Source organism: Parus major, chromosome 3 (genome assembly GCF_001522545.3).
Source record: "Parus major isolate Abel chromosome 3, Parus_major1.1, whole genome shotgun sequence".
NCBI lineage: Eukaryota > Metazoa > Chordata > Aves > Passeriformes > Paridae > Parus > Parus major.
In genome coordinates, this window is record NC_031770.1 from 27,892,443 (window position 1) to 27,909,001 (window position 16,559).

A 16,559-nucleotide genomic window follows, 5' to 3' on the forward strand; every position below is an offset into this window, starting at 1 on the left:
TTTAGAATTTTTATTTCTGAATAGTTTTATTTATTTTCTTAAAAACTACAAAACAACTCTCTCCAGGAGAGCAAAGGAAAAAAAACCACAACCCTGAAATATTTCCAAGTAATTTTGTTCCATACAAACACAAAGCAAAGTTACATATTTCTTTCACATGCATGTACAAAAACATTTGAAGTAAAATATCCTTCACACATAACATGTGCATTAGTCTCAGAACTGAGCACATAATCAGATTGGCCTCACCTACCCTATCTAATCTTATTTTCCTGTTTTCTTTTTAAATTGTACATTTCTATGCAGGAAACATCTCTTTTTCTGCACAGCATTATGCATATTCAAATTGGCATGGATGGCCTTGGAATTAAATCACTAGGTAGTGTAGCCTGACATAAAGCTGTACACATAAATTGTTACACTGCCATTTATACAGTGAACTTTACTGGATACCAGGCAAAACTCTTCAAAATGAATAAAAAGGTATTGCTAGAGGGGAAAAGGAATATGATACACAGCACTCTCAACTACAATTCTCTATGATTCCTATGCAAAACACTTCAAAAGCCAAATAATTTTTAGATCTTGCTCTCCAAATTGATATCAAAGTTCCTACCAATTTCAATCATGGCAAAATAAATCATTGTAAGACATCAGTGGTACTGGATATGGACATGGTCAATACTCAATATTCCCATTTTTCATCCACCCACTTTTGGAAAGAGAAAGATGAAAGAACTGTAAAAGCTGCAGACTGTTGAAGCAGGTGGGTCAGCAGAGTGCTTCACCTGCCTTCATCAGGAAACAAGCAACTGTGAGAGCAGAGCTTCATTCTAACCCACTGCATAGTTTCACTCTGGTTTAAAATTTGGGGATTACATGGTCAATGAACACAACTACTTGCCCAAGGCTACATTAACACTTAGCAGTATCTTATTTGATTCATCAGAAGAGCATATGGTCTGTGTCTGACTTTGTGAGCTAGTTTTTAAATTTCACTATTTCATGCATGATGAACACCACTGTAAATCTAAGAACTAAAACTGTTCAGAGGCAAAGGGCTCACACAGAAGGTAAAGCTTCCACATGCATAAAAAGAAATGTCAAGCACACAGAAGTCAGCTGCAACCCTTAGCACCCCTTAGTGGGGGAACAGGAGGTACAGCTATTTTTCTACCTTCATTTTTAAGTGCATAAGTGATGCTGATGGGTTTCTCACTTCTGCATAAATATGCATCACACAGAATCAATAGCACTTCTCCCTTACACTGCAACAACACAACTGACTCAAAAGACAGTGAATATGCACTGTATTTAAATATACTTGAAGCACTCAGGCTTGGCTTGTTGCAGAGTGTGTGTTACAGGGTGAAATCGATGTGGGAAAGGGATGTGAAACAAAATAATCACAAAAGATAGAACATCTGCACATGAACAATACAGAGAAAGCACTTAAGATTAACGCTTTGGAGGTTTAACCAAAGCCTTGGAGAATACTAGATTTTCATTTTTAGCCCACTTGAAATCTTGCAAATGAGCAAGCAATGCTGGCAGCAATCACTGTCATTTGGCTCCTGAAAACAGCGTAATGGACTTTACATAAGTGCCCTGGCTGCAAGAACACTACTACAACAACCAGTTGGCAAAGCACCTACAGAGAAAGGCTCAATGACAGGTGTTCTCACACAGCATCAAAGACAAAAGGGGCAAATCAGGATGAGCCTCAAGGCCCCATCCCGGCACATTCTGTGTGTTGTAGGGAATGCTAGATCTGCTGGTTTAGCTGAGATGGGCAGCCCGCTCTTAGACCTGTCCTACCATGTGAACACCAAGCTCTAGTAAATGTGCAGCAAAGAAAAAGCACTGGCCTAGCAGAAGAAAGTCTCTGATTCCCATCCAGGAAAGGTTTAAGTCACATCACTTAACTCATACACTGACAGTGTGGATGTCTTCAGCTGAGGTAGTCAAGTTGAACTCACTTTTTGAGTACACAAAGGAAAAACAGACATTTCTAAAAATGCCATTCATTCAACCTGCTTTATACTTCTGTCTCAAGACCAAAACGACAGTGACCTAAGAATGATTATTTCTCTTCAGCTGCAAGTGTGGCCCAAAGGAACAAGCTCAGATGCAGATATGTAGAGCTGACTGAGAAGGTACCACCGCAAATGCCTTCCTTGTACCTGGGCAGTTGAACAGCAGAGTTGTACTGTACTTCTTTGTGATCAGCAGGTTTGCTTAACATCTGTGTTATACAGGACATTTCAGTGACCATCTAAGCATCCTCCAACCAGCAACAGTCCAACTGAAGGGGAATAAAAGCTTACAGGTCTCTGAATGATTACTGTGCCTTTTTCTTGCAGAGTAACTAAATCTCAAACACACTTCTAAAAGGCAAATATTACTATTCTTTTTTACAGCTAAGAAAACAGGGACATTGCAGCTTGGCTAATGGTGACTCAGGGGGAATCAAAATAAAGATTTCCTGGTATGCTCTTCTACTACTGATTAAGCTTAAAATGGTGAGAATTTACCACACAGGAGAGACCTCTAAAACTGTGATAGACAATTTTAACTCCATTGTCTATAAAAGGCTATGGTCATGCATTCTTATTAGACATTGAGGAATTTTACATTTGGACTCTACTTCTATAAAGTGGAAGAGAAATACAATTAGGAAAAAGAAAAAAACTAAGGCAAGGCATATTATACAGGAACAAAATTACTATGCCTGGAGCTCATTCTTTCAAAAGATAAACCTGCAATTGTAAAGATAAATGGTAGGTTTGGTGAATTTCCCTCAACCATCTCAAGGGGTTACAGGTATAAAGCCAGTTTAAGTGGCTGTTCATTCTTGATTCATGTTCATTCTAGCTTTTTTGAGACAGAGACACACTGAATCAAGTTAAAGACTGAGTTGATCAACTGAGGATTGTGCAGAACAAAAAAAAAAAAAAATGCCATCAGTTGGCTGAGCCATAAAAGCAAGCAGCAAAATAGATTTTGTTTCAGACTAAGTTGTCAAGATAACAACCTTGAATATGAAAGCTCAGCCAGCCTGAAGTTGCTGCACTCAATCCAATGACAGCAAAGTAAAAGTCTGCACTGCCAGTACAGGCTCACACCATTAGTAAAAGCTATTTCATTCTCTCCAGAAAACCACCATCAACTTCCCTGAATAGATGATCAAATAATTAACTAGGGAGTAAACTCTGCTGGTCTTGTTTCCAACAAGGAAGCATTTGAGAATGTGAATGTCTTGGCTGCAGAAGACATAGAATTATGGCAATTAAACTCCTGAGAACCATGTACAAGACAAAGTCCTGCACCTTTAGATTAACATATTTTGGTTTATTCAAGGAATGTCACAACAGAATTTCACAAGGGAAATTCTGTCCTGGCTACCCAAAGGAACCCAAGTGTGTTGCTTTATCTTCAAAGATAGTCCTCTCAAAGTAAAAAATCAGTCCTTTCTGACAAGCAGAAAGTAGAACAGGCATCACAGAAGGCCAGCACAGATGACTAAAGAAGTCTTGACTGATCTCAAACACAAACAGAAGGGTACACAGAAGTTGAAGTGAGGATGGGCTGGCCAGCAGAGATACAGACACAGCCCAACTAGGCAGAGACAATTAGCAAAACCAAAGTTCAGCTGGAGTTGAAACTGGTAAGAAACAAGAAGAAGGGCTTCTTTAAATACACTGGAAGCAAAAGGAAGGTTAAAGAAAATACAGTTTACTGTTCAACAATGAAAGTAATATGGTAACAAAGGATGCTTTTTGTACTTTCAGGCTCATGTACACAGCATGTTTTTCACCTGTTTTCACTGCAAGTACTGCTTTAAGGCCTGCCAGATCCTCAAGTTTCCTAGCAGCACGCAGGAATAAAGCATTGCCTACAGCAGAGGAAGACTGAGTTAGTGAGAACTTAGGCCCATTGAAACCTATAGGCTGAACATGAAGGCACTTGAGGGAGCTGGCTAATGACACTACAGCTGGCCACACTACAGCACCTTTGCTACATCATCAGTGATGGCTCCCCCAACTAAAATACAGTGACTTAGGACTCTTGCTGACCACAACAGTCAGCAAGCAGCTAGCTAGCACACTGAGGGAAATTATTGTTCCTCTTTATTCAGCAACTGTGAGATAGTGTTTGGAAGATGGCATCCATTTTTCTGCTCCCCCCTTACAAGGGCACTGCAGCAATTTCAGTGTAAGGTCACAGAGCTGGTTTGGGGGCTGGAGCACAGGACTAGTAAGAGAGCTCAGGCAACATGGTTTTATCACACTTAAGAAAAGGCTAAAAAGAGATCTCATTGTATATAATCCCTTAATAACTGGGTTAGAGAAGGCAGTAAGACTCTTCTGAGATGAACAATGACAGAACAAGAGGCAGTGTACACAAGCTAGAACATGGGAAATTCCAACTAGATGCAAATATATTATTTTTCTTACTGTCAGAGTTGCCAAATATGGGAAAATGTTGCCCAGAAAGATTTGGCATCACCATCCTTGTAGATACTCAAAACTCAAATGGACAAAGCCTTAGCAACCTGCTCTAACTGGCTGAGATCTGGGCATGGGCTGGAGTAGAAATGCCACAAGGTCCCTTTAAACCAAACTATTCAACAGTTCTGTAACTTAGAAAATCTCCTCACAACTACTTTTCATGGGCACATTCTTCATTAATCTGCCAAAGCAAGCCATGCCAACATCAAATGTAAAGGGTGATCTTCAGTCTCATAAATCAGGATGGAATACAGAAGCCAGCAAAGATGGGAGCTACACATCAAACCTCTCGTAGTAATTTTATGCAGGTCCCTCACACACTGGGGCCAGCCCTGTGTTGGAATCATCACAGTACTCTTCTAGGTCCTTTCAAGTTGTCTGTTGCACACTATAAAGACTAAATAAAAAGACCGTTCCTTTTCACATCTTCTTCATCTTCTTCTTGCATCGCTGGTTGAAGACGGGTGAGGATCCCATCAGGCTGTCAGCAGAATGAGAACCATAGCTGCTCTCAGAGCCATTGGGGCTTTGTGGCATCCCAGCTTCACTCATGCCTGACATTGGTTCCTCAAAGACATCACTGCCTAGGACACCGTGGCCATGTACATTAGCCTCCTCATTTTCCTGTGGCTCCATTTTAACCTGTGCCAAGTTCCACAGTGGGGAAGCATTCACCTCAGTCCCTAGAAAAGGAAAAAGCACACAGTAGTAACTGAGTAAAAAAGATAAATCACAAACAGCACACAGACACATGGAACAGCAGCAAAGGTAGAGATGGAGCAAAAGCAAAGCCACAGGTTAACTACATTGGGGGAAAGCAAATGAAACATTGTGATCAATAAAAAATATCTGTTGACTTATTTAATAGCCCAGCAATTGCCACTCCAAAAAATGTGACAGTATCCTTCCACTGTTAGCCTCCATGTGATTTTCTCCATGACAAACAACTTCACATCACTCTCCGGGACTGTCCCAACAGCAATGGGTACACCAAGAGCACATGGACTAGACTCTGCGTAAGCAAGACTTTGAGGCAGTCCAGAAGTCATTAGGAGGTCCTTGCAACTATCAGACATCCTGGGCTTCTGCAGGGGAGGTGCAGTGAGCAGGCAGAGAAGTAGGTAGATAAATGGCCCCAAATACCACTTTCAACACTGAAATGCAGGGACATCAAAGCTGCAGTCATCCACCTGCCTGCCTGCCACCTTCTACTCAATACCCACAGGTCTCATTCCGTCCTTCAGCAGAATGGAAAGAAATCCTTTTGGTTCAACCTCACAGATGCCCTGCTGGGAAACAGCTCTCCCCATCTTATTTTATTATAAAACATTTGTGTACTAGGGTGCAATCTGAGCACAGACTGAGGATTTTCTGCACAAGATTACCAAACCATATTCTTTGATAATAGCAAATATTTTCTCCCCAATAGAAGTAATTACAGACTGCGTTATTTCTGTTTAAGTTTAAAGTGAGACAAAAATCCTATTAAAAATACACTAACTGGTCTCCTTGCTGAGATGGGCATAAACAGACCAGAACTGAATAAACTGTGAAATTTTCTCTCTCTTGTGTGGGGTTAAGTTCATGTGGAAAATTTAAAAAAAAACAAAACAACAAAAAACCAACCAACCAAAAACAAGAAAAAAAGACCCACTGAAAAAACAACAAACAAAATAGGAAACCATTTTTAGTAACTTTTTCAAACTTCATGTCTCAAAGAGCATGGCTACAGTCTGAAAACACAACCAAAACCTATTATCAATGTACTAGTAACAACTGGCCATTATTAATAGAACACTAAGAGAACACAATTTGTTTTGTAACAAATACAAAAAGAACAAATGTTCCAACACGTGTCTGTGCCAAGAGTTCTCCTTCATGAAGAAGTCAGGAATCTTTTCCAGATCAGCCTAACCAAAATAAAGGTTTATGAGACCTTTTTGATAACACATCCTACATTAGCTCAGTTGCCTTAATGGGAGTCTTTCCTACGTTAATCATAAGTAAACACATCCCTCTCAACAACAATGGACACATCATTAAAATGATATCAGTTCCTGAGTTACAGCTCCAGTCTACATAATAATCAAAGTTGTTCAATAAACTGTGTCTTTCCTTCATCAATTGCTCTTCATCGCTCAGCCTTACTCCTTTCAGCTCTGTCACCTGTCACTAAGAGTGTCACTAATGACTAAAAGTACTTAAGCATCAACACAGGATGTTTCATCTTCAAAGCACTTTAACTTCAAAGTACTTCACAAATAAGCTAATCTTCACATTGTCCTGAGAGGCAGAGGAACAAGGAACAATTTTGCCTCCATTTCTCCAACTGCAATCAAAGTAAGCAGCCAGCTCACAACTGCAGTGTCAGACATCCACAAAAACACAGGAAGAACATGTAAGACTATAACGAGAGTTTTGCCCTCAGACACTGAAGCCTCGCTGCCCTCCCTGCGAGATGGCTGTGTTCTAATTGCAGCAGATTTTTCTTCCTCAGGATATTACAACTCTCCAGCCTGCCAAGGTTTAGACTGGAACTTCTCACAGATGAGATTCCAAAGGCTCTTGTGAAGTGAAGAGGGATTTTCAGAGAGGAACAGAGCACTTGTATTCTTAATTAGAAAACATCAATTCTGTATAAGAGAAGCAAGAGGCATTTAATATACAGCTAGTGTGCTAACCTCTGGGTCTCAAGTGGTAGATGCTAATACAAAGCCTTCCAGATGAATCACTAGCAACTCTATATGAGCCAGAGGAATCTGCTGTTCCTTGTCCCACAAAATTGCAAATGTCACATTTCAGAGGTGATATGGAAAATAAAAACGTCACATTTCAGAGGTGATATGGAAAACAGTATGAGCTTTCAGAAAAACATTAAATGGATTTATGTTTTCTGAAACTCATCACAATGCAAAAAAACTAATGGACTCAGTAATACCCTAACCTCACTATATATGCTACTTAACTTAGGGTTAATAGGAGGCCAAGCTCCACTGTTTTTTAACCAGACTTTTAAGTGAAACAGTTATTATTACAGGGACTTCCAGAGTTCAGACAGTTCTATGCAAAATCAAAACTGCCTCTCTTTCATTCCAGGACGTTCAGCTTCACTGAACAGTGAAGAGAATAAAAGTTCTATGTAGATATAGAGCAGGCACAGTCATAGCAGATTCTCCTATGCTTGCCATCAGTGTGCTTCAATGCCATCAAGGGATGGCACTTTGAGGAAAAGAGTGCAGTCTCCATAACCCCACTAATTCACTCACCATTTCACTTTCCATGGCCTCAGCCAAGTATAGCAGGCTTTGGGGTAGAGATGCTAGGAGGGATTCCCAGGAGCCCATTTCACGTAAGTGACTGACAAGCTTTCATAAAACAGTGACTGTCATTACCAGGGTTATGGATGCTAAATTCTGACAGTGCCTGTACATATTACAGGCCGTACAGCTTCTCAGGCTGGTCCTGAGAAAGTAGTCTGGGAAAGACATAAGAAAGAATTAAAACAATCCTCAGGAATACAAAACAACCTTGCAGGTGTTGTTATGTGTTCCTTGTTTTCCTTGCAGGAGAAAGTCAGGGGGGTGGTGTACCCCACTGACCAATGATGGTAATGTAGCAGTTTACTAACCAATAAGAGTTTCCTTTCTGTACTTTCCACATATCTGTCTATAAAGCAGGCCTGCAAGCAATAAACTAAAGGATCCTCTTGTTCTGACTCCCTGAGAGTCTGTGTCGTTCTTTTCAGCCGTTCCCAATCAGAACGACACAGGGTAACTTCTGAATATGGAGGCCAGCACCAAGTACCATTCATATTTCGAAACTGTGTAAGGAACATGGCTTTCAAATTTGCAGGAATATGAATCTCTGGACACAAATCCAGACCTAACCAGGAGAAACAAGATCACATGGAACTGCCGAAGGATTGCTTCCAGGAGAAGCAAGAAACCCATACCTGAAGTCTGTGGGGAAGCTTCTACTTCCAAGTTGGCAGAGAAGCGCTCACTTTGAGCTCCAAGAACTCCAACAGGCAAAGACTGGTCACCAGAAGCCAGATCTCCTTCCAGCTCTTCACTTATAGGGAAAGTGATATCACTAACAGGTTCCTCCTTAATCTTCACAGGTTTTGTGTCTTCTGCTGCCTTTTCAGGATTGACAATCTTCTCATATTCTTCAGAGAGCTGCTTGCTAACCTGTCAAAGATCAGCAGGTGAGAAAGAGGCCAGAAAGGTGAGAGTGACTTCAGAGGCTGTGATGGCAATTACAAAAACAGAGAGTGCACTCTGTTCCCTGAACATTATTAACATCTGACCCAAATGAACAAGTAAACAACTTAGCAGCTACATAAGAGATTTTTTTCCCCTTTAAGTGCACCTTCTGTGCTGTAACAAGGAACTTGAATAAGAGGTTTAATCCACAAACATCTGAGCGATAAATATGATCACCTTCATTTTATAAACAGAGATGATGAGGCTCAGAAATGTAAATAGAGTGAAACAAAAGCAAAGTGTCTCAGTCTTACTCTTTGGTTTTACGTGTATAAGACTGTCCCCATCCTCCAGTAACAAATTCACCCCAGCATTAAAATCCAAGCACCTCAGATCATCAGCAGCCCTGCAGTCACCACTGGGCAAAGCCTGAGTACATTCTGTCAAATTCACAGCAAAAAACACAGATATTTTCTCAAGTTACAGAACTGACACAAATACAGGAATGAGATTTAGAACTACTCTGTGCTTCCAAAAACTTAACAACAGTAAACAATTAAATATTTCAGATTTCATCTGCTTCTAACAAATACTTGTTTATACAACTAAAATCCAACAGTCAGTGTTGCTCAGGAAAATTGAAAGACTTTTTAACAGCAGAAGCAAGGAGGAAAAATAATTGCAAACCTATTTCTCCCTTCTAGATATACTTCCAATTAAAGGGGCTACTGTGGACCTCAGTCCTGCATAAAGAACAATGATTGTTAAGACAATGATCAGCTGCAGGGTGAGAGTGAACTGCAGCAGCAGAATGATGCAGAAAACCCAGATTCCAAAAGGACACAACATCTGAACAGAAACATATGAACAAAAATGAAGAACTGGTATTTTGAGCAGGAATGTTTCTAACCAAGAAAACTCTTCAGGATGTTATTCTTACATAAGAAGAAGGTAGCATCTGTGTGACAACTCAGATCAAAATACTACCCTACGCTCTGAAAGCTTAAGGAAGTCACTCATTGTTTAAGTGAACACAAACCACTCTACAGCCTAGAAATTCATGTCTGCTTACATGTTTTCCAAAATGTTAACCAGTCACATATCCCACTAAAGGAGAAAATTCAGTTAATCAGTCTGTTCTGATTTTACCTCTACTTGATAATTTTGACTGGGTAATTCAAGAGCTGGGGGACTTCTTAAATTCAGGCACGTCATCAGTAGACCATCCTTAGTCTCACTAAGAAGACAAATAAGAGGCTCTGTCTTCCAGTCAAAAAGATCCTGTTCTTTCCCTTGATGACTCCTCTCTACACCCAAGATGTTTTCCAGTCAGATTTCTCCTCAGTAAGACTCAGGACTTGCCCCAGGAATAAGAAACTGTACTGGGGGTACATTTCTTGGTCCCACCAGGTCCCAAATGCTCTTCTCACCTGAAGCATGTAGCTGTGATAATCTTTAATGCGGTGCTGCCAGAACTTCTGCAGTGAGAGCACACTGCCAATGCCCACTTCATGGAAGACCTGCTCCATGACGTCAGGGAAAGGGGTATGTCCTAGCCGAGCTTCTCGATCCACAGCAAAGCGCAGCAGCTTGGTGAACTTGAGGCAGTACTCATGGGCGATATCTGTCAGGGTCTCCAGGACACTCTCGTTGGCGCACTCAAAGCCCGTGTGTGCTAGGATGGTGGCCATTGACTGGTACAGAAGCTGCCGGCAGGAGGACCAACTCAGCTCTGTCACTGGCTCCCCTTTTCCTCTAAAAACCAGAAAAGACAAAAATAGCACAAAAATCTGAAGGACTGTATCAGTTGAAGGGATACTGTCAATATATCACCTTTGTACAAGGCAGTGTACAAAGGGAAAGGAGGAGATCTGGGGCTCTCCACAGCTTCTCTGTTACATATGAACACTAGTTTATCTGCTTTTCTTTCTTCCCCTCCCTCCAAATAAGCACTTCTAAGTTTCATTTTTCCTTCTAAAGCTACAAGATTCTTTGGGTGATTCATGAATGTGGGATGCAAATCTTCTGAACCCTTAAGCATCTCCCTTCCCATCCAAGACCTTTTCTCCTGGAGATGTAAATTAAATGGGTCCTTGACACAAATAAAAAAAGGCATTTTTAATAACATGAATGCAAATAATTTCCCCTTTCAATTAATTACATTGCTCTTCCTTATTATCTCTGATGTCACAGGCCTAATAGTTAGATACAAAGGCTTCTGGGATAGACAAGATTGGAATTTCTAAAGCAAAAGACACACATAAAAAAGCACAAAATGGGACACACATTTCCTAGAGGTACACTGTAGCCAAAAAGACTGCTTCTCTCCCTTCATTTCCCGTAGTCACTAAGCATGACACTGAAGAAAGTATCCCCAAATGCAACCTAAGATGTGAACACAAGACTCTGGGAGGAGACCTGGAGAAGTTTGGCCATAAAGCACCATTCCCTGGTCTTGGGTTAAAGATCTCCCTTCTCTGTTGCTAAGCAGGAAGGAGTGACTACACAGGATGGAGGAGATAGAGAACAACTGACATGAGCACTTCAAATATCATTCACTTATAGTCAGCCAACCAAATTTTTCATCCACGTGAGTTAACAAATAGATATTCCCCAGAGGAGTTAAGGCAAGGCCTCTGATAAGGAAACATATATCTACCAGATCTCTCAACTTACAATTAAGTGCATGTAATCTATTTGCCCGTATCAGTAACAGGGACTTCAAATGCTGATGTCAAAAAATCAAATTCCATTACTGCAAAGTATGACACTCATACAATTTTTAAACTCCATTCAGCACCAGGGGCAGAATTGAGCTAACAATTTCATTCTTCATTTGTTTCTGATCAATTTCTCCCAACATCTTCTATACTGCACACAGAGATTCTCCTTGCTGTTACCCTAGATTACCTGTGTATCACCACATTCTTTCCAGCAGAAGGACCTGATTTAACAGCACACAGACAGTATTGATGGCTTGATAAAATTCTCACTACTCTGTCTCTCCATGAGGTACCCTTCGGTCTCACTGAGAAGCTGGGCCACAGAGCCTCAGCTTCCCCTGATCCTCAGAGCTAACACACAGAAAAACACAGCAGTAAAACCACTAAAACACAGCAGTAAGAAAGTGGAGTGAAAAGGAATGTGAAACTTAGAGCTATCAGGATGAAAATTATTTATTTTTAAGAATGCCAGTGCAACACTTTTTGATTATTCAAATAAAGAGGAAATCACACTATATTAAAAGTGGTATATGATCACATTTCTAAGTAGATATTAAGAACAGTATGTGAATCTCAGTTCACGGATTCATCCCAGTTATAAACTGATGGAAAATGACTAGCATTCCAATTTCTACTCAGTTATGTAACTACTTTGCAAAGAAGACAGCAGGCACCCTGACAAAATTAATTAAAAGATCATCAGCTTCTTTATAAACCAAGTGTCACCCACACTATTTTTACATCTCACTCACTCCCCCCTCCACCTCAGCAGCAGAATTCTGAAGTTCACAAACAGCCATATGCCTCACACAGCACCAGGACCAAGAGTTTACAACAGAAATAAACAACCATAAAAAAAAAAAAAATCAACCAGAAAAAGTCTTTAAAATTCATGTCTATAAAAAAGAATCTCTTTTTTTATATAAAGGACATACCTCACTATCCAGGAGCCAGCAGTGGACAGCATCTTATGCTTTCCAAACTAAATGCTGGACTACTAATAATACAGAGACATTCACTAAAAACACTGTGGACAAACTTAAATTACACAGATTCTGGTAATCTCAAGCATGATACATAGCCACTTGCATAGTAGAGTAAAACAACCATTCAGTAATGCATATCACTTCTCAGAAGGAGGAGAGAATATTGTGTCTCTTTTAAACTCCTAGAGGAAAATAAATGAATTGTGAGCATTAAAATGCAGCTAGGTCACTATGCTGGAAGGCATATAATCAACTTGAGGTCTAATCAATTAAAGACAGAAAGGAAAGACATTTTAGGTACTGTACTCAAATCCAAATCTCCATCTCTTGCTCTTGGTAAGGCAAATCAATTTGGGCTTGTTTTTCTTAAGTTGTCTTCTCTTGTTTTCCAGTTTCTCATAATAAACAACAGAGAAGTATGATTAAAAGCCAGAACAGAGAGCAAAAATTGAAATGTTGCTGTAGATGTTAATAGAAGCCAACAAAGAAAATAATTTTTCTTCATCACCTCCAGGTACCCTCTGGTAAGAATGCACATGAATAAAAACAGTCATATAGACACATTTATGTTGAAAGCAGTTATCTAATGTCAATCCTTTCCAAAAAGGACAAGCAAACTTCTTTTCCCTGATCATAGCTAAAGAGCCTTTGTCTTAGATTTCATCCAGATAGTCAGCACCGAAAAAGCACCCATCTACATATTATCATTACACAGAATACCACCCCCTGCAGCATTTAGTTCTTTTCCTGAAAGGCTCAGTCATATATCTATAAGTAAACATGAGTGCTTTAATCCCTGCAGTTTTGTCACCAGAGATTAACAGGACAGGGAATTAGGCCTGTGACATGGAGGCAATCTCCTCTACAGGATAAATAGTATGAAATTTATCACAAATACTGGACAACTTGCTACTCTTCAATTTCATATTTCTAACAGAGCACTATTTATTATATAAATGGGTCACCAACAATAGATTATATTCCCGACAAGAATCTACCTGTCAAGCTACAAATTCATTAGACCCAAAGACCAGTGTCTCCCACCACTACCAAAACCATTCAGCACTTCACAAGAGAAGACATGAAAATAGTGTCCATTTATACCAACCAGACTTATTTTCTGATTTAGTCAGTTCTCAGAACTCACAAAAGGCCCACTTTCTGTGTCAGTCAGTTAAATGACAACGAGCCACCCCACAAAGGCAGCACAACCTGTTCCTCCAAGCTCCTCTCCTGTAAGGCTGTTTTTCTTAGAGGGAAGGAGAGGTCATGGTTCCTTTCTCACATAATTGTCTTCAGGGGACACGCTAAGTCAACTCAAGGATTGGTAGCTGAGGTTCAATCAACTGCAGGAATGCATTGAAGTGCCCTGCTCCTTCCTAGGTGAGTATAAGCTAGCAGCAGATGGAGGGAGGGACTGTTTTTCCTTTGAACAGGACAGTTTGATGAAACATTACGCTGTGAAGTTGAATTTCGACCAAATGAGCTGCAACAAGGCTGCTTTAGAGCCATTTCCCCAAAGCAGTAAAATAAAGGAGAACATTCCAGAAATAAGATACACTGGTCAGAGAGCACCAAAGAACACAACACAATAACTCAAACAAGAAAGTTGTTTTCTTTCAGGAAAGAGCGTTTTTACACCACATCCTGGGTAAGCCTATTTTTAAACACCTCTGCTATGTCTACAGAAGGCTACACAGGTATGAAAAGAAATTACTCAATAGATAATGGCAAAAATGAATTGGGTCCCAGTGGCATAACCCAGACCAATCAGCTTAGAAATGGGCTAAACCAAAGCACTTAGATCATCAAGGAAAGTGTCTTCTGCCCACTTTAATTACTGCTGCTCCAAATCCCTCCCTACATTAAAACTGCTATCCCACTGACATGTACTTCTCTACTTTTGTACAGACATTTTTTCACTAGAAGTCCTTCTGGCAAGAGCTGTCTTCCCATTGCAAGCTCACAAATTTGTATACAGATTACCTTTCAATGCAATCCAGCGTGGCCAGGAATGCAAATGATCAAATGACTGAGAAATCAGTTAAGAACCCAGCCATGCACTTGACACAGTATTGTCACAGTACAGCTGGCCTGGACTGGACCATAACACATCTGACCATACAATCCTGCTGTCAGCAGCTTCAAATCCACTGATTGATGATCGGAGCAGAAACCATCCCCACTTGAGATCCGCTGATCTTTTAGATGGAGATAAAACAAAAGGCAATTGAAAACAAGGATATAGAGGGGGCTGAACTGATCTCTGCACCCATGTATTTATCAACAGAAGAGGGCTAGCAGCAGGGAGGGGGAACAATTGGAGCATTCCCAGTTGTGTGAAGTAATGGCACAACACCTGAAAAATATGTAACCTTTAACTGGCAAGTCCTTTCAGAGCTACGTCAGCTGGCTGCTAAACATGGGCTAGGGTCTCCTGCTGCAGCAAATATGCTTCAATTTGTAACTGCTAGTGAATTAACTCCCTATTATATGAGGCACATTGCAAAATTAATCTGTGCTCCAGTGCAGTATATGATGTTTGAAATGGCCTGGAGATCCTATGCAGAGTTGAAAAAATTCAAAAGCTTCATAGCAGGACCCATGTTGTGGGGCAGGGATCCCTCAACTCATGGGACTGCCCCCCATGAAGGATCCCCAAACCCAGGCTCTTTTGAACTCTGCAATCCTAGCACAAGTGAAGAACTTAGCAATGCAGACTCTAACAAAAATTATGAACTTGTCTGTGCCAACCCAAACCTATTCAAGCATAAGACAAAACCCCAACAAATTACATATGCAATTCATAGAACATTTGCAAGATGCTATGGAAAAGCAGATCACAAACAGTGAGGCAAGGGGTCAATTAATGCTACAATTGGCACGAGATAATGCAAAGCAAGACTGTAGAAAGATTATAAATGCATTACCTAAAGAGAATACAACTCTAGAGGAAATTATTATACCATGTGCTAAGGTTGGGAATGGATCTCATAACACAGATATGTTAGCTAATTCTATTACAGCTGCTATTAAACTAACACCTCATTGCTGCAAGTGTGGACAACAAGGCCATGTGAAAATAAACTGTCCATACAAGTCCATTCCACAAGGAACATCTCAAGGACCTGCCCTTCATCCTGCCTGGGACCACAAGCAGCATCCTCCTGACAGTACCCCAACAGATATGGTGGAGAAGAATGAAGAAGAGTAACCAAAACAAGCTATTCACCTATCTCATGAAAATCTGAGACTTTTGAAAAGACAGTTAATTTTAAAAACTCTGTTTGTTTACAAGTTGCTTTTCTGTTGTTTTTTTCTCACAGTTCTAAAAGTTGAATGTTTTTTGGTTTTTGCTTCTTATTTATAGAGTTAAGGTATAATCTCAGTTCTAAATAGTCTCTTGGTTTTTTACTGTTAAACTGTAGCTATAATTAGTTAATCTCTGGCATGTTAGGTGAAGGATTGTGATCTCACTTAACCAGCCCTGGGAGTGAGTGTTGCAAACTCAGTTTAGTACATGAAACACATTGCTAGCTGAGGAGAACTAGGTTTGTCAAATTAAGTGGAAAACCTCATTCAAATTAGACCCATGCTGTCTCCTGTCACTCTACCTGCAAAGGGTCCTTGCTGACAGCATAACAGAGAGCATTTTACATTTTTTAATTTAAACAAAAAGGGTGAATTGTAACAGTATTATCATAGTACAGCTGGCCTGGACAGGACCATACCCATCTGACCATAACACAAATCCAATATCGCTGGCCTGGTTCATGCCTGAACAAACATGTCCCTGGATGAGTTATAGGGGACCCTCGGCCAGCCCCATCCAAGCTGAGAAGTAAGCACACCACTGGCCAGGAAGCTGGACAGGGAGAGAGATATCAGCCAATGGCTGAATAGCCCGGGAAATTTGAATCGGGTATTTAAGCGAGTTCTGAATAATAAACGAGGCTGTTTTGTCTCATGAGCACTTGGATCACGAGTTGTGGAGTTTTTGTGTCCCCACCCAAAACTGGCACGCTATATGCACACACAAGAAGAGGCAGCTGAGTAGGTCAGGCTTCTTTTGAAGATGGATGCATGCTAATCTGAGGAAGCTAAGCAAAGAAAGATGGAAAAGCTAGTAGCTGT

General features: G+C 40.4%; 1 protein-coding gene across 3 annotated transcripts in view; it reads right to left on the reverse strand.

Annotated features, from left to right (window-relative positions):
- SUPT7L (SPT7 like, STAGA complex subunit gamma) overlaps positions 1 to 16,559 on the reverse strand; it is a 20,381-nt gene continuing 3,822 nt past the window's right edge. For all 3 annotated transcript variants that reach the window (XM_015622055.2, XM_015622056.1, XM_015622054.3), the window contains exons 3-5: positions 10,147 to 10,471; positions 8,464 to 8,701; positions 1 to 5,194 (exon numbers count right to left, since the gene is read on the reverse strand). In XM_015622055.2, the coding sequence (XP_015477541.1) occupies positions 4,932 to 5,194; positions 8,464 to 8,701; positions 10,147 to 10,471 (826 nt within the window). In that variant the 3' untranslated portion in view covers positions 1 to 4,931. The remainder of the gene's footprint in view (positions 5,195 to 8,463; positions 8,702 to 10,146; positions 10,472 to 16,559) is intronic.